The sequence below is a fragment of the Solea solea genome, chromosome 4, assembly GCF_958295425.1.
Source record: "Solea solea chromosome 4, fSolSol10.1, whole genome shotgun sequence".
Classification (NCBI taxonomy): domain Eukaryota; kingdom Metazoa; phylum Chordata; class Actinopteri; order Pleuronectiformes; family Soleidae; genus Solea; species Solea solea.
In genome coordinates this window covers 3,798,238-3,825,308 of record NC_081137.1, presented here as the reverse complement: position 1 = coordinate 3,825,308, position 27,071 = coordinate 3,798,238, and the positions used below count along the sequence as shown (strand labels likewise).

The 27,071-nt window shown below is 42.4% G+C and overlaps 1 protein-coding gene across 10 annotated transcripts in view; it reads left to right on the top strand.

The window, feature by feature from the left end:
- The window catches only part of ncam1a (neural cell adhesion molecule 1a), a 219,453-nt gene that overhangs the window by 186,434 nt on the left and 5,948 nt on the right, over positions 1 to 27,071 (top strand). For 3 of the 10 annotated variants that reach the window (XM_058628359.1, XM_058628357.1, XM_058628360.1), the window contains 6 exons: positions 314 to 361; positions 6,567 to 6,691; positions 7,655 to 7,835; positions 22,776 to 22,983; positions 24,304 to 24,420; positions 25,037 to 25,456. In XM_058628359.1, coding sequence (XP_058484342.1) covers positions 314 to 361; positions 6,567 to 6,691; positions 7,655 to 7,835; positions 22,776 to 22,983; positions 24,304 to 24,420; positions 25,037 to 25,456 — 1,099 coding nt within the window. Of the gene's footprint in view, positions 1 to 313; positions 362 to 6,566; positions 6,692 to 7,654; positions 7,836 to 13,131; positions 14,455 to 22,775; positions 22,984 to 24,303; positions 24,421 to 25,036; positions 25,457 to 27,071 lie in introns of those variants that run through there. The other 7 variants (XM_058628361.1, XM_058628362.1, XM_058628366.1 and 4 more) reach the window with 5 other exon arrangements.

Genomic DNA, 27,071 nt, shown 5'->3' with positions numbered 1-27,071 from the left:
TAAACAACTTTTATTAAAGAAAGTAAGCATACAATATGCTCTTATTCGTGCAAGTTTGAATTCCCCAAGAACACGACTTTGATTTGTGTGTGTGTGTGTTGCCAAGGACCTTATCCCTGGGCAAATACAGTATTAAAGAAAACATTCTAGCCAGCGATGATACAGCGAGCTATATATCTTTGCTGTTGCATGACTGCTGAAAATCATACAAAGCATTTTCTCTCTCAAAATAAAAAAAAACCCTTAAAGGACCCAGTTGCTCATGTTAAGGAGAAAATCCGGCTCCTCTCACCATGTTTTCACCATCTTTCAGCTTCATCCCAGATTCCACCCACTATTGCTGCCACCACTATGGCCCATAGTGAGTATACCGGTCCAGCAGTGTGCAGTGTGTCTCTCTTCACCGCTATTTCTCTTAACCGCTTGGCCTCACAGTTAATGTAGATGTCCGTTTATTACAGCGTGTGTGGGGGGGTCGTAAAACCTCTGTAGAGCATAGCGACAGCACACCACGTTAGATCTCCTAACTGCATCGATTGTCCGTAGATGATGATTTCACTAACATTTGGCAAAGCCATGAAGGTTGTTGTCCCTCTAACTGCCTGACTCTAGAATACAAGTGTGTGTGTGTGACATAATTAACCCGGTTTGTCCAATGAGGATCCTAATCACAGCGTAGACTGCTTCGTTTGCTGTGACCCATAGATTTATGACAACAACTAGACTTCGTCTGTGTCGTCGAGAATTTACAGTATTTACAATTTTCTCGTTTCTAGTTTCAACATGTGGTGAGTCCGACTGAAAACTCCTGCCCACGTGTGGATACAGAGGAGAATGTAGATTAAATATTCAGCACTAAGGTCTCTAAAAGGTCATTAAAATGCTGATTTTATACTCTACCACTTTACTACAGTTCTTAAAAATCATCGCATCATAAAATAGTCGGTGTGAGAACAACAGTAAGATGTACATTCAGCGTCAGGGATTACAGGAGTTCTTTAATCACGACCATTTATTGCAGAGTAAATCGGATGTTCTTCTGTATTCTTCTGTTGTTTATTTATATTTACTGGTTCATCACTAAGTCATAGCTGTACAAACACCAACAACAGTGATGCCAACATATTTTGTGTGTGTTTTTTTTGTTCTGGAATCAGACATTTTGTCTTGACTTTGAACCGTCTTGACAGCTGCCGAAAAGTTTCTCTCACGGTGGAATCGATTCGGCTCTGACTCAGAGATTGCTGCAAAAGAGTTTCTTTCCACATTTTGGGGTAAAAAAAAAAAAACCCTACTTTGCTTTATTAGGAAGCTGTTGCCAGAGCAACCGCTGACATGAAAGATGGGTGACTGACACTGATCAGCAACACTTGCAAAACCTCTCCTGTTTTATGATGATCGTGTTCAGACAACCAGGGAAATCATGACAGATTGACAGTACAAGGCTGTTTTAAAACGGCCTAAAGTAACGTCTGAGATAACATTAATATATATTCTTGTTCTCCCCCTTTTTTTTACGAGGAAAGTGAGAAAATGTCTGCATCTTCTCCTCGTGTGAAGACAGTTTTGTCAGATCCAGCCTTGGCTTGACTCAGACAGTTACACATGTAACACAATGCTTTTAGACCCTCATCAGATGCAGACCTCGTCCTGATGTTCCATGTGTTCATATTGTTTTCTGCTGTGCTGTTGTCATGTCGCGTATACCCAAAGCTGCAGAGTTTCCTCTGGTCCTCTGTCGTTATCTGTGTGTAATTACAGTCAGGCTAGAGCTTGAGTTAATCCAGTCCGCACAATGACGCTGGTATTGTAAATTATGAAGCTATAAACACGTGTCTGCCAGAGGACAAGCTGTTGATTGTCGATCGGCTGCAGGAGGGAACTCTGAGTGCACAGCTTCGGTGGTATCGCGGACATATAACCGTCACGGGAAACAACAAGAGTCTGCAACTGCTTTCGTAATTTCAACATTATGTATTTGAAATATGTGTTTATCAATTTACGTTTTTCCTTTTGTTGTTGTTTATGTTCATTTTTCAATGTCATTTCTCTTGTGTTTAACATTCCCGTTTGTTTATGTTCATTACGTTGCCATGTTTTTCATCATTTCAAAAATGTTTTGTGTGTTTTCCCATGTTCCCCCTCCCTCCCCCACCCCCACTTCTCCTTTATTTTCCTTTGAACCAATCATGTGCGTGCACATCATGTGACTTGTGTCATGTGGCTCTTGCATGGTGCTGATGATGTCGTCTTCGCTGGCCAACAGAAGGTAATTGTTTTTGTTGTTTAGTCAAAGATCATGTGAGATTAGCGCCGAGAACGTCCGCCTAATTAGACTTTAGATTCGACTGCTGTCACTTTTGTTTGGCCATTTTTTTCCTCATCCATCTCAAGATGATTAAATACATAGTAAACATGCACTCTTTCACTCCACTCGCCTCCATTCATCGCTCAGATTTCCTCATCCATCTGCCGACTACGACGCTTTTTGCCCATTTCCCATCGTAGACTGCAAAGTAGTTCATTTCTGCTCCTTTAATCATATTAGAAAGAACAATCGGGGGCCACGGTGTTGTGCAGTAGATAGTGCACTCTGGTTGCATTAGCATGTGTAAATATACAATAGGTAAAGTACATCATAAGCCATGTGTCATATTGTGCAGTCACGCTGATTTATAGCCGATTAAATCATTAAAAGCCGCTTTAAATCAACATTATTATTTAAAATTAAGATATTTTACTTTAAACCGTGCAAAAATGAGGGTTCATTTTAGTTGTAGTGTATTTAAATGACGCAACATGCAGTATAATGTACGTATTTATGATACAGTCATTAGGCTCCCTCATTCCATTCCATACAGATCTTACCGTATTCAGTAAGTACTCACATAAATGAATATTATGTTGCAGCATGTTGTTTATCTTCTTTTGTGACTCGTAAAATCGAAGCAAAAATAAATTTTGTTTTATTTTGTTTTAAATTATAAATCAAATGTATTAAAAAAGGAAAAATTGAAGTTTCACAATGACACACGTGTTCATGTGCTGCTTGAGCTGAGGTGTATATATATATACATTTCAATTGTAAACACAAGTTAGAAAGGCAAAAACAACATATTGTTTCCCCTTATGTGCCTTTTTCTTCACATTCTGATCCGATTTGTTTTGCCATCTTCATTATACTGTCGAAGATTTGACAGTATAAGGATTTCATTATAATTTCATGTACATTTTATTTTAAATACCAGTCTACGATCACAACGCAAGAACAGCCTCACAAAGAGCCAACGACTGCATTGCACGCATTAGGACCCACACAGTAGTTCTTTTTCCTACTTTTCTCCAAATGTTTACAGTAGTCAGGAGTGTTTTAATGATTGGACTCACAGCATGGCATTTACTGCAGCATGCAAGTTTGTTTCCTCTCTGTCGTCGCACTGTCCCTCTCATTGCTCTGGTGTTACTCGATGGAAGTGTCGTTCCTGTTTGCATGTGTCTCTGTCTCCCCCTTCACTCCAGGTCACACAGAAAAGAACAGTGTTTGATCAGAAAAATCCAGCTGGGCTTTATTCAGTATTTTTTTTGTGATTTTAAATCAGGTGTGAAGTATATTTGGTGTCAAAACTGTGATTACCTTCAAAATTTGACCACTTAGCTGTCAGTAAATGCTGAAGACGACTTCGGGGGACTGTCCCTCCTCGATCGCGTGAAAGTGAGGTCACCTGTTGCCACTGCTGCAGCGACACCCACAGTTTCCAGCCTGCATGGTGGAGCATCTCATATCTAACCCCCGTCTCTCTCTCTCCTCAGAAATGTTCACCTAACCCAGAATGATGCTCTTTAACAATAACCCCGCACTGTGTGCCGCTGTGTCTTTGCAGCTGTTACTAACGGTTTTATTCATCTGTCACTCTCAGGCAGACAATGAAGAGAAAGTGCCTTCATGCATATTCATGAAAAACCACCGATAACGATGTTTGAAATGCTCAAATATTTGTCTCACTTTGTCACAAAGTTAAATACGATACAGTTAAAACTGTATTATCGTGGGCTTGTTGTCATGGAGGCGGGGAAAAAGGCTTAGACGTGATGTGATAGTTGGTTTAATAAGAAAACAACAAGGCTAACAGCGTGTAGCCTCCATGTACCTAATTGATGACTCCGGGTTGGTCGTCTCCTCCCAGGCAGACCTTACAGTAGCATGACAAAAGCCAACAAACAAAACACCTTGACTCTCTCCTCCCCACAAGATTATGTAAACGTTATTAAAAGTAATAGAGCAACATATCCAATCAAGGCTTACAAGCTCATTATCCAGCGACCTCGCAGTCATTACTCAGGGGGACAGAGCAGATAATGAGGAGCGTCAAGGAGAACAACACCTCAGTCAGTGGTTTTGAGGCGGACACGCCGCTCGCTGCTCTTTCCCTCGAGCTGCCCTTAAAGGAATACACCACCCGATATCTCTCTTTGATAATCAAATACTGTCAAACTGCTGGCCTGATATGCAACAGTGAGTCGCTGTAGGTTCCAGCTGTCGACTGTCTCTACGATTGTTTATTTGTCTCTGTATGAGGCTGATTGAACTGATGACGGATGGGTTTGACAAGGATTGACTTTAACTGAGAGGACAGCGTGAGGGCAAGAAATGACTGTGGTCAGTGCAGCGTTTAAAACAACTACAGTAAGAAGATGATGTGGTGCGACAGTTGAGGATAAAACATCCCCAAACAATATGACAGCGTCTGCGGCGTGAGACTTTGCAATGGCAGCAGGAGAGGATAGTGACAGGTGATACTTTTTTTCTGTCCTCCGAGTACTTCCTCGACTCAAAAGGTTTTCAGGCTCACTCAAACTCAAATATTTGTCATCATTTATTTGAAAATGTTGCCATTTATAAGATCATAAGGAGAGAGGGAACACAAAAAATGTGTCTTTGAACAGCCAGGTCGTATTTTCCGCGCTCCCCGTCTGAGGAGAGCCGCTTTACATTTCTGCATGTCCGTACGAGTCCGCACTTCTGCTGGGTCGGCATCAGTCTTGCCTTCCCCTCGCGTGGACGCAGTCAGTCTCACATTCCACTCAGCAGCACTGATTTCTCACCAGGAGTTCCCCCTCATTTGTGTTTCCTTGTATTCCTTATTCATTGATGGGTACCAGCAGACCTCATATAACCTGGAGCAGGTTTCCATGGTTACTCTTCCATTGTCACTTCAGACCAAATCAAGAGCCACCAAGTGGCCTGGAAAGTGTTACAGGGATGATGTAACTACGGTCCATGTGGAGTCAAAATAGAGGGGTGCAAGGTTTAGTCTGGGTTTATGCAGACGAACACTCACCCCACCCTCGTACCATATAACATCTGCTCCCTAAACCAGAATCCCTTGAGTGGCTGCCATTTTCAGAGACACGTCTTCTTCTGCAGAGGGATAGAAAAGCTTAGCCTTCAGTGGGCCATGTGTATTGTCTTTGACTGAGACTGTGTTGAGAAATAACACAAAAACAATTGTTCTTTCCAGGTGAGGCTGAGAACATAATGCAATTCCCATGTGGCCTAAATCGGGTTGTCATTTTTTTTTTTTTCCGGGAAAACCCTGTCCCGGTGGCAAAAGAGAATAAGACAGTGAGAGCGTCGCTCGCTGCGGTGCAGATCAATATAAACACAGATTGTGTTGTTTCTCTCTTGCCATTATGCTGTTCAATCAGTTTTAACACCATAATGACAAGTTTAAAGGCATTAAACTGCCTCTTTCAGCTTGAAAAGAAACTACTATTGGCAGAAAAAAGGAAACAAACATCCGTCTTTTGCGTCAGTGTCAGACTCATTCATCCAACCTGACCTTTATTTATATATATATATATATGTATAAACTTTGCAAACTTTCCGTGACAAGTATCAAAATGTCCATAGAAGCAGATTTATCCATTCACCCTCTCCCTTGTCCATACTGTTTGTCCAGAACGTTTCGAGCGCCAGCATTTTTCAAAAAAGCACAGATAGGTACACAACTCACCTGTCAGTCCTTGAAGCCGTAAAACCGTTTACGGCCGGCGCTCAACGCGGCAGACGCTGAGAGATTGATCATCAAAAGATGGGTGTGGTTGGAGTATCGATTGAAATGTAACACACGAAAGGAAGGCTACGTTAGTGTGTCATCGAGGGGAGTCTGCGAGCAGTTAACACATGGTATCACAAGACATGTATTTGATTATAAGATACTGTGGTGTAGCTCAGCAGATCCACACGGCAGCACAAAAACCTCTGTTGTATCAGGCCAGCAAAAGACAGTCTTTAACATACTGCGATTAAGGCTGCGATCTCCACATCTGCAATGTCCCCTGATTTTCATGTTCTTTCCAGTTTTTTTTTTGTTTGTTTTTTTAAGAAAAGCAATCTTCTCTAAACCCCATAGGTTGCACTGGCAATCAATCTCAAAAGTCAAACCAGTCAGTAATTCAACCTTGAAGACGGCAGCGCATTAACAACGTTAGACACGTGTCAAGGAGACGCATGTTTGTGTAAAAGAACGTACTAATCCTGATTTTTCTTGGTTTGTTCTGTGTAGGGGAACCCACTGCCCCAAAACTAGAGGCCAAGGTCCATAACAGGGGCAATTCTCTTATGGTCAACTGGATCAAACAGGACGACGGCGGCTCACCCATTAAACATTACCTGGTCAAATACAAGGCTGTGAGTATACTGTGCTGGGCAACCTTGGTCACTTGGTTTTTCTGCAGGTTTTGTGTTTTTCTTACCAGTTCATACAATAGCTACAGACAGGGAAAACAACTCCCAAAGCACAATTGTCATATTTTGCACCCTCTGAAATGTAATCACATTCCCCAACTGACAAAAGTTGGGACTTTACTTTCAAACCGCAGTGTTTTCTGTCTGTGTGTGTGTGTATTTGTTGTTCTTCTTCTAAGTTAAAGTGAATAGTTTTCTTTGGGGACGTTGTCGACAGAAAGGATTAGTGTTTTGACAGATCGAGCACTAATCCATGTTTACACACTGGCTTCTTACCAGTGAATGCTGACTGTGTCTGTGTGTGTGTGTGTGTGAGTGTTTGATGACACAAAAAAGCCGTAAACCTATGGGTGGGTGAAATATTCTCAAGTTATTTACCTACATAATGTAAATTACAGCTCAGGGGGTCTTGGCAGGGTATTCATTATTTGTGCTTGGTATGGAAATAGATGAATAGTCACTGATCAGCAAATATAAATTTGTAAATCTGTAAATGTCGTTTCCTCCTATATATCCAGGCGAACTCCTGGTTTTGTTATCGCACAACCACACAACCTTTCATATGATCTCAAATTGGAACTAGTTGCGTACGATTGTTGTCGACTTCCGCGTAAATCAAATCGCTGTCCATTTCGCCGCTCTTTCTCACATCACAGATTCGTGCTGCGAATTTCCTCGGGCCGAGATAATCTGTGGCTGTACAAGCAGCACTGAGAATTATGCTGTGAACTCTGCTTGTGCAGTGTGTTAGGGCATCAACAATTCACTCGTCTTATCTGCGGCAAACAGCCTGAAAAATGGGGTCGTTCTCAAATGATCTTGAACGACTCTTCCCTGCAGTAGAATGACCCCAATCTCACTTTGTCGCCCAGTTGTAATGTTTGCCCCGTCGCTCTCCTTCCTCAGAAGCACGTATCCGACTGGAAGCCCGAGATCCGCCTGCCTCACGGCAGTGAGTATGTGGTGCTTTTCGGCCTGGACTGGGACACAGAGTACGAGGTGCACGTGGTGGCAGAAAATCAGCAGGGCAGGTCTGACCCGGGAATCCTCTCCTTCAGAACAGCCACAGAGCCCACTACCATCCCAGGTACTTTTCCCCATAATCCCACCCTGAGCATCCTCACACATCAGTGTACAAAGGCGTCCACTGTGACCGGGAGGGGTTCCATGTTATTAGGTGCTTATTCACAGCTTGCTGGCTTTAGGGTCTGACATGAATCCTCTGTCTCTGTCTATCGTGTAACGCAGGTGCATAGTGTTAGCGGTCGGTAAATAAAGGGAAATATTAGAAACACCACAATACTATCATATTTTAATTTGAAAACAGTGGTTGTTTTTTTTTTTTAGATAATCAAAATGATCTGCATCCAAAGAGTTTCACTGCTTCACTATCAGAACTTATCTGTGTCTGATTGTTGTTTGGACACGGTGAAAACTAAGCTGTTATGAGACTTTCACGGCTCATATTTGAGATGAAGTCAGAAACCAGATATAATAAATGGCCACAGCCTGATAGTTTGAAAAGTGAAGCATATGAGGTAGGACAAAAGTGTGTTATAAACAAAACTGGGTAATATCGACGTCGCCTCAGAACGCAGTGTGACAAGAGCACAAACTCTGTCACACAGTTTTTAATTGATGCAAAAACTACTGTAAAAGAAAAGGAAGATGTAGATGTAGTCTTCCAGTGCCATCATGCACTTAAGTTTATTTCTATTTAGCCCTTGCTTGTTGCTAAAACCTTCTTATCTCCAGTTGTTTCCAGTTCTCCTCCACTGGATCCTTTATTTCCCCGCATACACAAGCCCCTTATTTGCATGTTGTAACACCATGTGCTCACTCGATCAACAAAAACGACAACATCCACATATAAAGTATATTTATTTTTTCTCTCCCCCTCCTCCCTGATGCTCTGCTGCAAATAAAACCTCTGCCGCTCTTCTCCAGCTCCCGTAAAGGCAGCTGTTTTACTGCTCAGGTTCAGTGAGCAATAAAGTCAGAGCAGATATCAGTCAGACCCGGAGCATTTTGGCCAGTTAATACCAAACACGTTTCTACCCAGGTGGTCACGGTCCGTCTTTGTGCTGTTGCTGTGTGTGAGGTGCACTTTCTTTTTTTTCTTTTTTTTTTAACACGGGCTGCCTCCCCATTGCACTATTCCTGACCTCCCGTGTTATAAGAGGTCAAAGGTCGTTCTTGTCTCTTTCTGTGTGGAAAAACAAGGTGTTCTCTCTGTCTCATCCCGTCTTTCCTCAGTAACACTTTATTTCAAGGTACACTGACTCGTATGCGCAGAGGGAGTTTATTGGCTCATAGTTAATTATTTAAAAAGCACTTACTAGTGTTGTATTCTGCATCATCCACAACGTGGTCAAAAATGGGTCTTTTCCCCCAGTGACTTCCTAATAACTGCTGTTAAAAGTAAGAGAGGATGTTGTACATACTTTCTCCACCTTCACTGCTATGAACAGACCCTCATTTCAAGATAATGAAGGCGCTGATTCAATGGTAGAAGAACAAAGACGCACTTCAGATTATGTTTAGATATATGTAATAAAACGTCCTTAACTCAAGTGCCTTCATGAATATAATCCAAAATTAATCATTTTGAAGCACCCTGGGTCATCTCCGACAGGAAGTGTAACGGTACCTCGTATAAAGTGTTACCCTTTGTTTCCATCCATTATCAGGTCGTTTGTTTCAGTTGGGTTCCATTTCTTTTCTCTCCCCCATTGGAACAACCTTAAAAACCATGGTGGCACTAATGAAGACTCGCATACGTTCAAGATAGCGCAGATTAGGCCACGCAGCCGCTGCCCCGTGGCTGACAAAGTTTATAAATGTAAACTTTCACCGACGCGTGTTTCCAACACATGGAGTCCCGAGAATAAACGACACTCGCAGTATCTGAAAGAAAGACAGAAAATAAATGAAGCTGCTAAAGCTTACGGTAGCGTAATAATAACCCTAATTCCCAAAACTAATCTGTGTCTGGAAATAGTCTCCAACAAATGCACTTTCCTCCTGTTAGAATAATGTATGCTAAAGACTTCCAGCACCCAGCTGTTTCCGGAGATTAGTAGGCGTCTCTTTAAACATATTTGTGACTTGTTACTAAACATTTACTCCCTCGACAAATGGGTCTGGGGCCGAGAGTCACGGGAAAGGGTTAGGAAAGTCTGCAGAAAGTAATAAAGCAAATTTCTGGTTAAAAAAAACAATACCGTCAGCTGTGACCTCAAAAGAGTCGTGGAATGGAAGAATGAAAGAGTCAGAGTTAAGTCCAGCTACAGTTGTAGGGAATAGATTTATTGCTGTGCTAGGTGGCGCTGTGGCGCTTCTGAGTCTTAGGCTGTTCCCGGTTCAGCTTGTGGCTTCTGTGTCAGATGAAATCTACCTCCTTGGCGGTCCAAAACAAACGCACCTGCCTGAAATTTCGCCATGTTTTTGCCGTCGTTATCTTCTTTTTTTGTGTGTGTTTACTGGATTCTTCTATTATTTCTGTGTTTAAGGCGAAGATGGGAATAATAACACAGGCGCAGAGCAAACGGGCCAATGTCAGGTCCGACTGCAGGTACATGCAGTATTAACTGGACTCCCAATCACATTATTATTACATTATTACATGTCATTTAGCAGACGCTTTTATCCAAAGCGACTTACAATAAGTGCATTTAAACATTTGGGTACCAATAAGAGCTAGAAGTAAGTAAGAGCTTCAAGTAAATCAAACTATGAAGTGCTAGTCATAAGTGCGATATATATATATATATATATATATATATATATATATTTTTTTTTTTATTATTATTTTTTTTTTTTTTTTTAAAAAGCGTGTTTGTCCGACTTTGAGAAGTGCAATTTACAGATGAACACAATAATTAGATTTATTTTCTATGTAGACATTTAGGACACTGGCTTCTCACTTTATCAGGTAATTGCCTCAAATACTAAATTATGACCCAAGTTATTTGTTTTTACTTTTACCGTTTCCCATTTAAAAATGAAATCCTAGTAAGCAGAATGCAGTAAAAACATTCACAGCATTATATTTTATTGTATCTCATTACTTTTCCCCATCCTTATTCCCTCATTATTCCCTCATTGACTGCACGTCACATCACGTTGTCCATGATCGGGTTTAGTCTCGGATCTGACCGTTGAAGGTCAATGACTGACCACCAGATTCCGTGTGTGGCCTATAGTCGGGTGGGGACGCAGCCCGTGACAGACTTTGCATGGTGCTACTTCCAGCTGGATTAATTCCATGTGTTCTTAACTGGAGACCCTAAAAAGGCTACGACTGCCAATGCATGGCACATAAACAAACCAGTTATTTCTCATGCGCTTGCTGGGCAACAGCCATGTAGCAGTGGGAGGTTTGGATCACTCATAATACGACCAGAGCAGAAGTTCACAAGTCAATCCTCCTTTTCATTTCCATAATTACTTTCATTTAGTGTTGTTTTGATTTTTTTTTTTGTACTTCTTCCAAGTTGCTGCAGTTTTTTTCCCTCCTCCCTCACTTCGGTACACATGGGTTTATTTTTAGTTACAACATCTGCATTTAATTTCAGAAGCTTTCACAGCTGTTTTTGAGTCACGTCAGCCTACAACAGCTGCGCCGGTGTAAATTTATTCCGTCTCTCTCTCTCTCAGCTAAATTGGCGCCGTGATGCAAATTGTGAATGTAGTTCTGATTTTGTTTACTCTCCCCTGTTTTGCTTTTTCATTTTTCAAATACATGCCCCGAAACCTGTCACATAGAAAACCACCATGAATTGATTTCAATAAGTTTTGGAGCGCAGGAGTCAGTATTACACTAAATCTTCTTAGGGAGAAAATGATTGGTTTAAGTCTTTAAAAAAAAAAAATAAAAAAAAAAACCTTTGCTTTGTGTAATTCTCTGCAGATACAGCTGGGCGGCATTTGCATGCCTCAGACTTGCAGAACAGCTTTAATGCTGTTCAGCTGTATTTGCAGAGAGCAAACCACTCCCATGTGCCCAAATTCCACACATTAGTGTAAATGGGCGTATATGGGAACAAAAGTAGCCGGTATTGATGACTGATCCATCCATGTCTCCCCAGCTCAGGTCGACGTTTGGAGTTAAAAACAAAGCTATTAACTTTGGCAGTTGTTATAACATGGTATCATATTGTCATCCATGTCATATGATTGACCTTCATAACCAGCTTCTGTTTTGGTTGTGTGGTTTTGCATGGGCCTTTCTTTCTGCCATGACCAGTGGTGTAAAAGGCGTAAATAATCTCCCTTTTCCAACATGTGCACATTACTTATAGTGGTTAATAACAGTGTGATCACAACAGAGCCACTGCCACTTCTGCTTTGACTCTCCTTTATTAAAATGTGCGTTTGATGAATGTGACAAATCCCTGTTTTTTCCCAACCGTGTCTCTCAGAAAAGGTCATTTATATCCCAGCGATCTGCGGCCGCACGTGTGTTTTTTTTAAACAGACGCCGGCCAGATTGCTGCGTGATAAGTGTAATGAGGAAACATCTCTGATTAATGATTCCGCAAAGTTGCAAAAAGTGATATTTTCAAATTTACACAACAAGTCATTTGTCTGTGTAAATGACTGAACGCCCGTGTCGCGCTGCTGCTGCTTCTGCACAGCAAGTCAGTATTTGATGCTGCACCAGCGAAACCAGTGCAGCATCATTACTCTGCAGGCTTACAGAGAGGCCACTAATTGGAAATAGGAATCATGTGTTTTTGCCAACACCTCATTGTGTCTATAGTGTTTACATAAAGGACTCGTACCTGGCCTTACACCACTGGCCATCACCAATGAGAGATAATAGCTGGAGTCCCACGGATGTGTCCTCACATCCGGGTTGTCATGTGTCTGATCTGCACCATGACCGATTAAAAAAAACCCTCCCTGTTTGTTTGTATGAAACGTCGGCGCGACGACGAGGCCGCAGCGACTGCAGTGTGTTGTGTGAGTGGTCTTCCCCCTCCCATCTCCATTCCTCATCGACCTCCGTCTCTCTGACCTTTCACCCCCCGTCGCTTGCCGTTCTACTAACATGCTATGACTTCTTTTTTGCTTTGATCCTCAAACTTAGACGTCCCCCCTTTTGTAATCCCCTCAGTTGAGTCTCTGATAACCTTTCAGATTTGCATTTCTGTATTTCTGACCTATTTCTCTATCTCTCCCCCTCTTTTCCCCCCCTTTCTTTCTTCTCCCTGCGTGGTCTTCTTGGGCACCTGTGGACCATGACATTGCCATACACACAAATTTCTTTCTCTCTTTGTGCCCTTGTTCTTATGTCTGTCTGTGTCCGTGTCCCACCTCCTGCTTATCACTCTGTGTGGATATTGACATGTATGTGCGCTGCTGGCCGACGACCGCAGCCACCCTCGGTTGCCAATGTGTCACGCACAGTCTGGCAGCTCTCCTGCTGTCCATGCTCGCCGCACACTGGCTCTCATAAACTGATTTTGTTTCGAGGAGAAAGAGGAACGTCTGAGCCTGTGAAATCTTTGGGCCGCAGACCCCCCCCTTTGCTTTCTATGCCTTTTGACCCTTGTGCAGTCACACACAAGAAAAAAAAAAAAAAGAAAAAAGATGACGAGTCAAGACATTGGTTTCATGATGTTATTACAGGGTGCTCAGTACACGCATCATTCTCAACTTTTGGGGATTTAGATTCTGTTGATAATTTTGTCTCATTATTTTTCATGTCAATAAAAACGAATAGAAACAGAAAGGGCAAACTTATCAGAAGGTTGTGTTGCTGTTACAACTCGGACATGGGTGCTCCTTTGACATCTAATGTAAAAAAAAAAACAAAAACAAAAAACAACAGTGTTGCTGCTTTGTTTTAGATAGTTAGCACATTCATAATGCCTTAAATGTCATCTGAAGAGGGGTGATACGTACAATAATGATTACCGCGCACTGTTTTCCAGTGTCTACAGTGTTCCAGCCAGAAATGGCAATTGCAAAAGAGATTTTTATTTTGGAATTTATGACCAATTACCGAGACACATCGTCAAAATTGTTGTCTCAAATGACGTACTAGCATGAGAACTGCATGAGAGCTGACACAAGGCATGACCCAGTGTTCATAAATGTGCTATGCAGCTGCTTTGAAGCTCCGCCCACAGCCCACACCCCCCCCCCGGTCGAGCATTATGAATGTGTTAACGCAGTATTGAGTGAAAATGCTGTGCCTGATATCTGTTATTTGGACGCGAGCTTGAAAAGTCCCGGCGTACAAAAATGAGGAAAGATAACACACGCAGAGAAAAATTAATATAGATGATGCTCGAAGTATTTCTTTTTTTTTCCAAGGACACGTAATAACGTCAAGATTGCATATTCCACTCACTATCAAGTACATTGTTATGTAACCGCCTTGTGAGCAGAGGGTCAGAGGGTCATGCAGATACAAACTAATCATGTTTTGTGAAAGTGTACATACTCTTTTCAAACTGGTCGACAAGAATCCAGCTGTTATTTCGACTGTCATGTTCTCTTTTTACCTGAAAGTGGAGGATTAATGTCTAAAAACACGTAAATGCCACAGCTGTTAAACACTAAAAAAAAACAAAAAACCAACTCATTTTCAATAATGTGAAATTATTTTATCCTCTGAGACATTTTTGTAAGTACATATTAGTGTATTTCCATGTAACCATTGTAGGGTTGAAATAAAATGTCTTTTTTCTTTTTGTTTTCTTGAAAAAAGCTGTTCTATTGTACATATACGCCGATGTGTGTGTGTGTGTGTGTGTGTGTGTGACACAGTGCTGTCTTGTACTGACTTTTCATGGCCCTGGATTATGAAGCGAATTTCAGGCCCGCCTCTCCTTTCTTTCTCTCCAGAGCTTTAACAAAATTGTCTGTATTCTGCATTCAGCGTGGCATTACACCACGGGACTGTTAAACCCAGATGTTGGCGAGAAGATTACAAGCCAGAATTGATGAAGAGCTCGTTTACACATTTACATCAAAGCATTTAGCGACTTACAAAAGAGAAATAAGCTACATAGAAGAAGTCTCGCAAAGAAACCTACTAGATCCTCTCTATATATATACATATATATGTATATATATAGAGATATATATATATAGAGATATATATACATATATATGTATATATATAAACATATATATATATAACATATGGATGCTAACGTTTTTCCAATCTGATTATAAACAACACTTTAATATGCAATTGCGATTAGATAGAAATCAAATTTGCAACTCCAACCTAGTGAAAAAGGGGCAAAAAGCTAAAATTACGTTTGAAATCGGCATCTTCAATGTTCATGCAGAATTAGCACAAACATGTGTTGCTTCCTAATTGGTTTTCTGACTGGATGTCATTCAAAGCCTTTTTAGTTTAGTCCTAGTTGGTTTAAGACTAAACCAAATGACTTGATCTGGAAGCAAAAAGGGGGAAAAAGTCCTTATCATTGTTATAACAACATATGGGTCGTTGACTATAGGTGATTTCTAACCTATTGTTTCACCCTGTGCAGTTTTGTGGCTTGATGGCAAACTAGTTCCACCTTTGCATAACTACTAGTGTAGGGTTTTCCTTTGTTAAATGTAAACGTGCAGTGTCTCATCAATCCACCAATTCTGTTGTTTTTCTTGGGATGGCAGTCTTTGTGGAAAGCAAACAAAAAAAAAGCCTAGAATTATTTTTTGTTTATTTCTTTTATAAAGTCGTATTTTTATCATCTTATCATCAAAAGCAAAGTACATGTGGTCCGAAGCCCTCAATTCTGAGTCTGCTCGCACACTTGTGTTTAAATTGCCGTGGAGTCATGAGAGGTGAGGGGAATGCAAAGCGTAAATGAAGAGAGTCACATCGCTCACAGCCATGATCAGCAACAGTTCCATGTGAGAGAATTAATAAAGCATTGATACATTTTCAGTAATCAGACAGATGTGATTCTTTTCTCTACTATTAATAAAAACAAATGTCAAGGAAAAAGATCTGGTGTCGCCCGGATACATTCCTGTGAGACGCCCAGGTAGTGATTTGTTTTATGAGTAAAGTGAAATGGCATAAAACACAAAAGAAATATCCGCTTAAAAAACCCAATAGTTCAACACTTGTCCCCGACCACTTCTGCTCTGCTGCTGTACACACGCAAACGCTCCCTCACTTTTGACAGAGCCCGTTTTCAGATGAACTTACAAATGATTTCACGTCATTTCCATCAACGACAACAAAAACGAATCACCAACAGTTATGCACTGCAGCTGTAAAGAACAAGGACCAATCCTCATATGTGCTTCTGTGGCCACTTATCATTAATTCATCAAGAAAATGTCAGCTCAGTGTCACCCAAAATTACAATGTGCTGCAAATATTATGGTGCAAATTCGATGTTTTTGTATTTTAGCGTGGTGTAGAAATATAGCACCGTCCTTTGCTGTTTACTGAAAGCGGCGGCATTTCTGTTGCCACTTGCTTATCAGACATGTTTTCATGGCTCTTTCTATTTGAAACACGCCGAGGCTCATTTGAAGTAATGTTCGCCGGTTGCAAAGGGCACTTCGAGCAGTTTCACGAGCAAAATGTCAAAGGTTTCCTCCCTTTAATTTGAAACCCTTACAGGGGTCTTAGGAGCGGGTGCTTCTCGGTGAATGTATCTCACGAGGCTCTCTGCATGTGTCTCAGGATGTACGAGCGCCAAATAACCGGCGCGCACCCCTGAGGGCAGGATAATCTCAAGAGGCAAAAAATATTATATAAATACAGTATTTTTTCTTACCTTTCGGTAGTTGCTTAGGCCAGTTTCTCTCTGTAAGCTCTGGCCTTCTGCCCCCTCCCCTCCTTTCCTTGGCTGGGATCAAGATGAGACTTGAATTCTTCCAGTTTATTATCCTTGGCACGGCTGCTCCATCTCCACTAGGCTCTGTCACAAAGATAATAAGTGTTTACGGCACCCTTGAGGTGCACTTTGTCACTCGTTGGTCCCTCGCGATGTTCATCAGTGCGTGCTGAGTAATGGTGGTGCTGATCAGTGCTAAGTGCTTTTCATTTTTACTAATCAGGGTCTTCATCTAAATGCTCGCACCAGACTTGCGTTGCATATAAAAGGAATTCCTCTCCTCCCCGAGGCAAGTGGTGCACTCACCCACTGCATGCAGAGTAACGGGGGAGCGGCTGGTGTTCTCGGGGAATTTAAGATTTAGTTTCTTTCCACACAGGGCCCCAAACACTTTCTCAGTTAGTCAGCGGGATGTGATTAATGAGATTTTCTGTGCGGTCCAATAGACTGAGATCACCCTCCAATTTGTTTAAATGGTAAAGTGGTCTTGGTCTTGGATGCTATTATTTAAGCTCAAATCAGCAATAATGAAGCGACAGGTAGGGGCACTGCGACAGGGTTAGGGCCAAGAGAAAAGTACATTCTTTTAGACCCTCCTTACATTTTACGATCAGCTATTTAGTGGAGATGGAAACCCTGACAAAATAAAATAAAAAGTTATCGAGTTAGATGACGACAATGTCACATAACTCGTTCCCACCGAAGTCGTCGTTTTAATTTTGTCAACGGTTTTCTTTGTTCACTGTGAGCTGCACATATGCTTCAGGTGGGAGTAGGAGAAAGAAAAAGGGAAAAACCAAAATGAGAAGTTGTCGCTGCAGAAAAATGGTTTACTTGTCTGTTCAGCGCTACAAGCTCATAAGGTCATTGTGTATTAGTTTCATAGTGGTGGAATTTGTGAAATGGAAAAGTTAAAGAACAGAATTTGAGCTTAAAAAAGTGAGCTGGACCTGCTGCAGCAGCATTATTAGATCTCCAAATGATATGTTTATGTTGTAGGCTGGTACATTCCAGTTGTGGTTTGGTATCACTGTGTTTTGGAGTGTTGTTGAAGAAAGGGGCGTTTGATTTGCTTTTCACTGTACCCCCCTTTGACCCCTTTAACCCCCTGGATCACCCGTGCTATCATGTTGTATTTTTCTATAAACAAATACTCCCCCACTGTTATTTGATACGCAAATGTGTCATATTGTGTTTGGGCGTTCGCAGTCAGATGATGAGACATCATATTCGCTGTTGTGACTAAATCAGTTTGCACAAAGCAAAGGCATAAAACAATACGAAAGGCGACAGCAATCGTCTCCGATTGTCGCTGCATTTTTTAAATGCACAGAGTACAGGGGTATATTTTTCTTTCCCCTCACTGCATTCAGCCGCTGTGTGAAAGCGAGTTGCTGGTGCCAGTGCACTCATTAGTTTGTGATGCCTGTTGCCTCACCAGTGACTGAAATATTCATTTAATCGTCTGAAATTCCCTCCAGCCACACGCGCTCCTTCCTGCACGAGGAATCTGCAAAAATCTTAATCAGTCAAAGATGGAGTCTGTTCTCAGCATCACCCCCCCCCCCCCCCCCCACACACACACACACACACACGTGAAGTTTGTGTGTGTGTTAATGTGGGTGCAGTGCCACACTGTGGCCGAGCTCTGATGGAGGAGTCAGACACTTGGAAATGGCATCACTGCGAAAGCCAGAGATTAAAAACTGGAAAACTGAACTGAAAAGTGTTTCCCAGTCATTTAAAATATGAACGACATTATACATTAATAACATGTTTTACTTTGATCAAGTGCAGACAGAAAATCACGGCTCAAGTCATAGTTTGATTCATGTGGTGATGAGGAGTGAAGAAAGGAATTCATTTTGCTCACCCTTCGTTTTAACAAATGTGGGTTTTTTTCTGTTTATGAATCTATAATTAATAGCTTTTACGACCGGCGCCGTGGTGATGATGATTATGATGCCTCGGCGGGGACGAGTGGATGCGTCGCGCAAACACAGTGGAAGCGATTTCATAGTTTGCTGCAGTCCCCAGTGAGGGTTTAGAAGAAGAATGTCACTTTATTTTCCTCCTCCAAGGGTGAAATTATTTGTGCCACGGCAGCCGAATAATAAGCAGACAGTAATAAATGATAAGTACAAGATTAAATGCATGCAAGCGTCGGTGATATAGTTTCTGAAAACATCACATTTAACATGTGACACATCATGTGTAACTGAAATCAACAGTCCTCTCCTTTCTGCAATATACTGTACATGTCTGCTGTGCCAAACACACGGTGGGGGGGGGGTTTGTTGCTGCAGTGTATCCAATTAATCCTCGCTGCACTTCAGCGCATAGACAACGATCCTTTGATTTTTTATTTATTTTTTGTTTGTTTCCCAGTCTCTGTGGAGAAAAACAAGTGTTGCCTCACTGTGTGGTGTCAAAGATGCCTTTACCACGGCGTCTTCGGCTTCATGAACAGTTTAATTCAAGGTTTGGCTGCGTTTGATTTGTTTTACAGAGCCTTTATTAGAGTACAGTACAGTTAAACGAGTGAAAACTATTGCGATAAAACAAGAAACACACAATAATAAATAAATAAATAAAATTATTATACTAATTGGGAGGGATAACACCAGCAGGACATACAACATGGCATGTAACGTATCAGAGGCATAAAATGAAATGAATGTATACTTACACGTTTTCATTGTTACAATGCACATCCAAATGAAATTGTGTTTCTGAGGCGGCTAAAAATAGCAGCAGATGGTACAAAATAAGATCAATGAAAAAAAAAAAAACGTGCAGAAGGAACAAAAAGGTAAAATCGAGCAAAATGCACACAACTCAAGACAACAAAATAACAAACATGGCTTTAGCACCTTTAGAATTGAGTTGAATAAGACTCCAAATGCGTTTCACATCCGCCGCGAAAGTCTATAAATGAGTGAGGCAGATTTTAAGGAATTAACAGAGATTCCAGGGTTATAATGACATGCAAATGAACTGCCAATGTGCAGGTTTTTCTATCATTGTAGTCACTCTCAAATGTGGGAGTTTGTCGCCGTACAAGCTGTAACTAGCTATTGATTTCCAGGCAAACGTGTTTGGGGTTTTTTTCTTCCCGTGGAATTGAGGCTTATCACATGCAGCCTGTTATCAGCAGTCTTCTGGGGGGAACTGCCTCAGTACTGTACCTGACAAGCCTGTAAAGAGAAATGTTTGTGAAGTCCATCCTGACACAGAGATTTGTGCTTTCTCTCTCTCTCTCTCTCTCTCGGTGAGCGTTCAGTGACAACCCTCCCCAGCCCCCGGCCCTGAACACATGCCACATGATTTATTGTGCCTGTTAAAATGCAAATGAAGCAACGGGCAGCGGCGGAAATACAAGTGTTGACTGCTCCACTTCAGTCACCTACGTATAAGTACACACAGCTGGCACCCTCCTGCCACTTTGATTACAGCCATCAAAGAAAATTAAGGGCCGTGTGTACAGTACGGTGTTGAATTGACACGAGTGCGGTGAACACAAACATGTACAATCGTCGTTCAGTTTAAAGTCTGTTCCGCGGCGTCACGCCGAGAGAGCCACGTTTACAGGATCCGCGTCAACGGCCGGGTCGATTGTGGCCATTATTTGCCCTAATTTGTGTCCGCCACGTGTTTAATGGCGCATTCAGGCGGCACTTGTCAACTCGTAAAAGTCTGGCAATTTTATGCCAATTGTAAATAAATGACATAAACTGGACTAATGAAAAATTAATGGCAGGATGTAAATAACCCAAGCCAGGGCTTTAAACTGACAGCAACAATAAATCACGTAAATGGGCACAGAAACCCAAAGTCCATCATTTGACTGAACATGCCACGCGTGTGTTTTATTAATTGATTAATTCATCAGTGTATGCGACTGCCTTCCAAACGGCAAACATACAGGATTTGTCAGGAGCTGCTCCAAACCCTTTTTAATGCGCCTGCCGGGTATGTGGATATAATTGGTCGCCACTGACTGAGAAATGGCTCTCACACTGTAAAGTGCTCACATTCTGCTCAAGAACGCTTCAAAAACACTTGCGAGCGGTGACCTCTCTCTTCTCCGCCTCATGACTAACTTATATAGTGGATGCACTGAAAGCCTGAATGGTTCAATAGATATTAAGTTCACCGGCGTTTGTCTGTCGAGATTCTTCTCTCGAGAAATAGAGCAACACAAAAGAGCAGAGCGCTTATTATGATTTAATATGCTTGTATTATGGTGGTTGTATTTATATTTTAAAGACAATGTGCAGTGATATTATGGATCATTTTTGGCCACTAATACTCCAGGAGTGGGTTTTTTGAAGCCTGCTCAGAACCATCCAAAGTGATCTGATCATCAACTAGTCTGAACACTCTAATCTGATTACAGAAAACACATTGAGAGACGGTTTGGGGACACATGTGGCCACATTCCCGCAGCTCATGTCCTCTCATTACACTTATCAGCACCCTGGTTTTGCAATGATCATAACATGATTCCATTTTTCTAAGGGTAAAATGAGTATTACATGTTACAGCAGCGCGAGTAGAGCTGGGATTCCCAGGGACTGCCCACATATGATCAGATCACTGAGGATGATCCAAACATGGCCTAGGAATGTCCTAGGAATATTTATCGGGGGCAGCTGAAGCATTTCATGGAGGCTTTGCCCTGCACGTGCCCCACAGAAGTGAGTTTGTGTTATATATACCATAAATGCATATAACATGAGAGTGATTATGAAGGCACATTTTAAAGCCTCGTCTGCATCTGGCTCCGCCTTGATGCTGTCCCTTCATCTTCTTTCATGTGACAACTTCAAGGTTGCCACTTGATATGGGGGCTGCATATCACGCTGTCTCTAAAGGGACTGAGATATATATATACGAGGAGAAGGTGAGGCAGATTTCGCCTGATGCCATTCACTCCCCCGGGGAAATGGAAGTTGTTTCTTCTATTTTCTTATTACTTAACTGAGAAGTACTAATTGTCCCTCTCAGTCTTAACAGTGTACCATAAAACATAAGAGCCAAGAAAACTCTGGATATGATTTCCTTGTGTTGCCACCGGTGTCGTAGCAACAGCACAACAGACGTCACCCACGCAGGGAGCAGAGTGTAAACGACACGCATGCATGTGTCAGACGATTTCACAGATTCACGGAGATGTGATAAAACATGCCGCCGCCGCTACCTCCACTGATATGATTATAGATATATAACCACATTTGTCAGGGTCACGTATCCGCTGAGCACAGCGCGAGTAAGCACTGAAACACCAAGGTTTCCACTCTGTTGCGGTAAGTAGCTTGTGTTCAAATGGATTGCTTCTCATCAAGAGTGAATAAGCATTTGTTAAAACTTCTGAACCCGACTGAGGTTGTTCGTTCCTTTGTTTGGATCTCATTCCTTCATTCCTTCCAAAAAAACTGCACCTTACAGCTTGAATGCAAAGATGGAAATTCAGCTGTTATGTTATTAGCCGGGATTTATACATAATCTCATCAAATGCCAGAATGTGTGGAGAGAGCTAAAGGAAGCTATTCTCAAAAATGCAAAGCTGAGATGAACTGCCCTGGACCCTCAAATCCTGTTTATTCTGTTAACTGCATGTGCATTTGTGTTTGTAGGATCATCTTCACGCTCTTTGCCCTCAAAGGCGAATTAAACACAAACTGCATATGAAGAGATAAAGAGCTGCTGAGATAACCTTGTTTAACTTCTATGTTCTTTGGGTTGCAACTAAAAAAAAAAAACAAAAAAAACATTGAAGAAATGACCCCGAGTACAAATTCTAGAAGATAAATAAAGGACTGAAATGTGCCCTAATGGATTGCCATGTAATTGTGAAATGTTTCTAAATAACTGTTCATCGGTCCATGTATATCTTTGAATAGTTGTCACATTGAGTTGGTATCATGAAGGTTTTATTGTGACTCTGTCATACGTCGCTCTGAAAAGAATAAGTCCTTGTCAACTGAAACTTGAAGCAGTTTATTAAAAGCTTATAACAACCATTCATCATCGTCATTATCTGTCTCTCTTTCTCTCTATCTTCCATTCTTTCCCCTTTCCTTCATGTTACATCTCTTTTTTAAACTGATCTCCTCCTCCTCCTCCTCCTCCTCCTCCTCCTCCCTTTTCTTGCCTGTTTTGCTTGCGCATCTTCTGTCCCTGTCCTTGTCCTCCAGACGCCATGGGCAGCGTCTCGGGCCTGAGCACCGGCGCCATCGTGGGCATCCTCATCGCCGTCTTCTTCCTGCTGCTGGTCGGCATCGACGTCACGTGCTACTTCCTCAACAAGTGTGGACTCCTCATGTGCATCGCCGTGAACGTCTGCGGGAAGGCCGGACCCGGAGCCAAGAGCAAGGACATCGAGGAGGGCAAGGCGGCGTTCACGTAAGTCGGCGTCCTCTCAGGGTTGATGATGAATGATGTAAGGTTGTTTTTGAAGCTGGGGTGAATCGTGATGTGCGTGTGAAGAGATCTGCTCGCAGCAGGGGCACTGTCACTGTTTCCTACAATCACATTTGAAAGAATTGCATGTGACATAGTCAGTCCTTGTCTGGTTTGCTTGAATCCTCAATGATCACAGCAGAGCACAGCTTTTTTTAGGTAAAATGTTACAGCCGGAGTTTTGCAAGTCATGCAATATGGTGAGGAGGGGTAGCTCAGCCAAGGCTCACATATTGCCATGTTAAAGAAAGATGAAAATCAATTTCCTGGATCTGCCTGGATTCCTGGAAATTGTTTTCCCTTCATCTGTCGCTCCGTGAGATTACACGGAAATTGAGTCGGGGTTTTTTTTTTGAGTAATCGCTATGAGAGGAAAAAGAAACACTTGTTTAAGTGCGTTCCTTTTCCACGCTGCTCTGGTGAACCCAACACCTAACAGCGCACAGATAATAAATGTGTTTTTCCTGAGGAGTTGGTGGTTAATATACAATTAAATATCATTAGGTGATCTAAAATGGACACCAGTGTTGCTGTATGTCTGTTAAAGGTTGATAATAATATAATATTGTGACATATAAGTGGAGAAATACCTGCAATGAATACATAAAAGTGATTTAATGAGGCTTTTGCTGTTGTTTTACAATGTTGGCCTTTGTTTGATCTAATATTCCGTTCAATATCACAGTCTGCCATCATCATTCCAGCCGCGCACCTCGCAAGAAACAGCACAACAAATAAATATTTAAACCCAAACAGCTCACATGAAAGAGATTTATTAAGAGTGAGCCGTGATGATGATGCGCGATGAGTTGATGTCTAAACATGTCACCCTCGGCACGCCAGCACATTAAAGCACCGCGTGATCGCGGAGCGCCGTGATGATAAAAGACAAAAACTCGCCCCAGGGGAAAAGCTACAGTCGGCGCCTGCAGGTGGATGCAGGTGGAGGATGTTTAGATGTTGGAATGAAAGAATGAGAGAGGGTTTGACAGCCACTGTGTTTGCATGTTTCTACACGGGGACAAATCACATTTGTTGTACAATGCCGCTGATCACCAGCATGCATCCTTAAATAGATCCTCCTGTCACACGCTGGAGGTGGGGGGCGGTGCAGGAGTGTCACCGCGTTAGCGTACGATATCACCGTCATACGCCTGTCTGACCTCACTGTATCACTGAGCTCCACCGTGACCTGTCTGCAGAAGGAAAAGTCAGCAAGGTTCGCCCCCTTTTAACTGTCAGCTGTCGTCGTCTCGCCAACAGGAAAGACGAGTCCAAAGAGCCGATTGTTGAGGTGAGAACTGAGGAAGAGAACGTGGCGAACCAAGAGGGAGGGTCTCCAACCGAGCCCAACGAGACCACGCCTTTGACGGAACCCGAGTAAGTAGGCCGAGAACACAGCCCGGCGTGTCCCACACTTTAACCTGTCAAATCTAATCACTGGATGAGCAAAAATATTCTTTTATCAAATAAAATTCAGCAATAATCTGACATATTGCGATGTAATTCCATAGCAATAACCTCAGAATCAAATCACATCTCTGTGTACGCCTTGTAAATGTGTCCCCCAAGTTAGAAATGACACTTAAACCTGTCTGGAAGAACGTCATTAGAAAATAAAAAGACCATTAAATATCTACTTCTGAAAAAGTGATCTCAGACTCGAACTTCTCCTCTTTCTTATTATATCAGCCTCCCTCCTGCTTTGTGCACTTTATTGTTTTATTATTTTTCTGTTTACCCCTCCACAAATATTTCGTTGCTAACATTTTGTTGTGTGTAGAGTTTATTATTTTTTTTCCAATGCAGCACTGTAGCACTCACTCTGCCTTGTTTATGCCCTGATATGCACTCTCCCTCTTCCCCTTTATCGCTCTCTTTCTTTCTCTCCCTCGCTTTCCTGGCGGCTCTATACACTTCCCCCTTGTGTTCACTCCCCGCCCCTCCGACCCTCTCCTCCCTCGTCTGTTGTCCCCGCTCCTCCCCTACCAAACAGGCCTGCTGCGGCTGCAGACGCCGCCTCCGTGGCGGTAAACTTGCCTCCCTGCACTGCTACTAACTCAGTCCCTGAGAGCTTTAGCACGGCACACAGCAGCCCTGTTAGTGAGAGCACCACGCTAACCACCAGCGTCTCCAGCCCAACCACAGCAGCCCCTCCCACGTCCTCCCCGCAAAAACCTAACTCCCAACCTGACGTCGGGCCCCTGGTCGACCTGAGCGACGCCCCTAAAGTTCCCAACCCAGTGCCCCCTGTCTCAGAGCCAGTCAGCTCACCCTCCGCCAAAGCCGATGGCACTCAGAGCCAGAGTGACGCAGTCAAAGCCCCTGACAGCAGCCAGAATAAGGACTTACAAGTAGACGGCCCGAGCAAGGATCCCCCCAATGCGCCGAGCACAACCACTACAGCTCAAAATGAGTATGAACAATTTTCATTTCCACATCCCTCAACTTGTCACTTCTCTTCTGCTGGCATCCCAAACATTAAACCCTCCATCAGTCACATGTAAAGGAAAAAATCACCCACCGACGATATCGCGTGTGACATTTATGCCTCGAAATGTCTAAGAACGACAAAACTAATCTCAATTATTTCAGCCAAAATGTGTCCGACAGTGTTTAAATGGACACAATCCATATCTCTGCTCAGGGTAACAGACCGTTTGATTACATTTAAGTGTTGTCATCCACTTACCCCACCTCTGCTATCATTTCCAGGGCAAAAACCCCTCTAAGAAACAGCATTACAGAGTAATAAAGGCAATATTCAATACGACTAAATAGCCAGTGTGCAGTTTCCCCCCGTAATGTGCAAACTCACAGGGGAGCCATCGCGGACGCCGTGGGGTTGGCATCCCGAGATCAGTGTATGTATGTTAAGAAAAAGAAAAAGACCCAGAGGCAGAGGTATCAGTGTCTCACAGCTGCTTCATTAAACCTGAACAATTGCAGCCAGATATCTAATTGCGCTTTAAAAAAAGGAGCATGGTTGTAATTGCAGACATGCCCCAGTCTTTAAAAGCTAAGGGGGCTATCTGTTTATACTGTGCCACCTTTTCTTTTTTCTTTTTTTTTTTTGTTTGACGTCAACGACGACGAGGGTTAAATTGCATGGCAGAGAAACACAAGAAAATATCAAATTAGAAGCAGAAACAAAACAAAATGATTTGTTGATTAAAGATTACAAATTTCCAGCTTCATGGGTGAAATTTTCCTTTAAGAACATCACATTCTATGGGATGCCACCATTGCATGCTCCATCATCGCCCCCCCCTCCGCACCTCCATGCTCCCGTTCTTCTATGTTTGCTATTATACTTATGTTTACTTATGTTTCACTGTTTTAGAATTGTGTATCTCATAAACTTAAATGTAGTTGTAGTATGAAGCCTTAACAGTAAAGCACGTCTCTCTGGTCGATAAAGGGATATTGACGGTTTATTTCACTAGGAAGTCACATTGAGTCGAGAATCTCTTTTTCAAGTGAGATCTACAGTCAATGTGTGTCTCGCAGGCCAGACTTAGAATGTCTCTGTTTTCTGTTGTAATTCCTGTTTTATTTCACTGGTGTTATTAAGGGTTATTACTGCGGGACTCGTCCCCAGGAGTTTGCAGATGTTCCTGATTCCTAACAGCCTGTGAGGATAATGAGAAAACTCGGGCAGAAGATGAATTACAGAGGCTTACTGACAATTACTCCTCTCACTTCCTCTCTCTATTTCTCTCCCCTCTCCTTCCTTCATCTCAAACTTTGCTCACTCGGACGGCCAAGAAGTGATGAAGATGTCAGTGATGAAGTGCAGGGAGAGTTGAGAGTCAGTTGGAAGCAGAGCTCGTGTCAGCTCAGCGTCACCTTGATATAAGCAGACTTGTCATGGGAGGGATTTTGCTTCATAACTCTGTGGCAGATGTGAAGCACAGCTCTCCCACTGATCTAAGTGGTGATTCCTTCTCCAGCATCCCAACACTGAAGCGTCCTGTCGCGCCTCTTGTGGATTTATTGCATCTCTGAGTGATGTATTCCTCCTCGGGCCC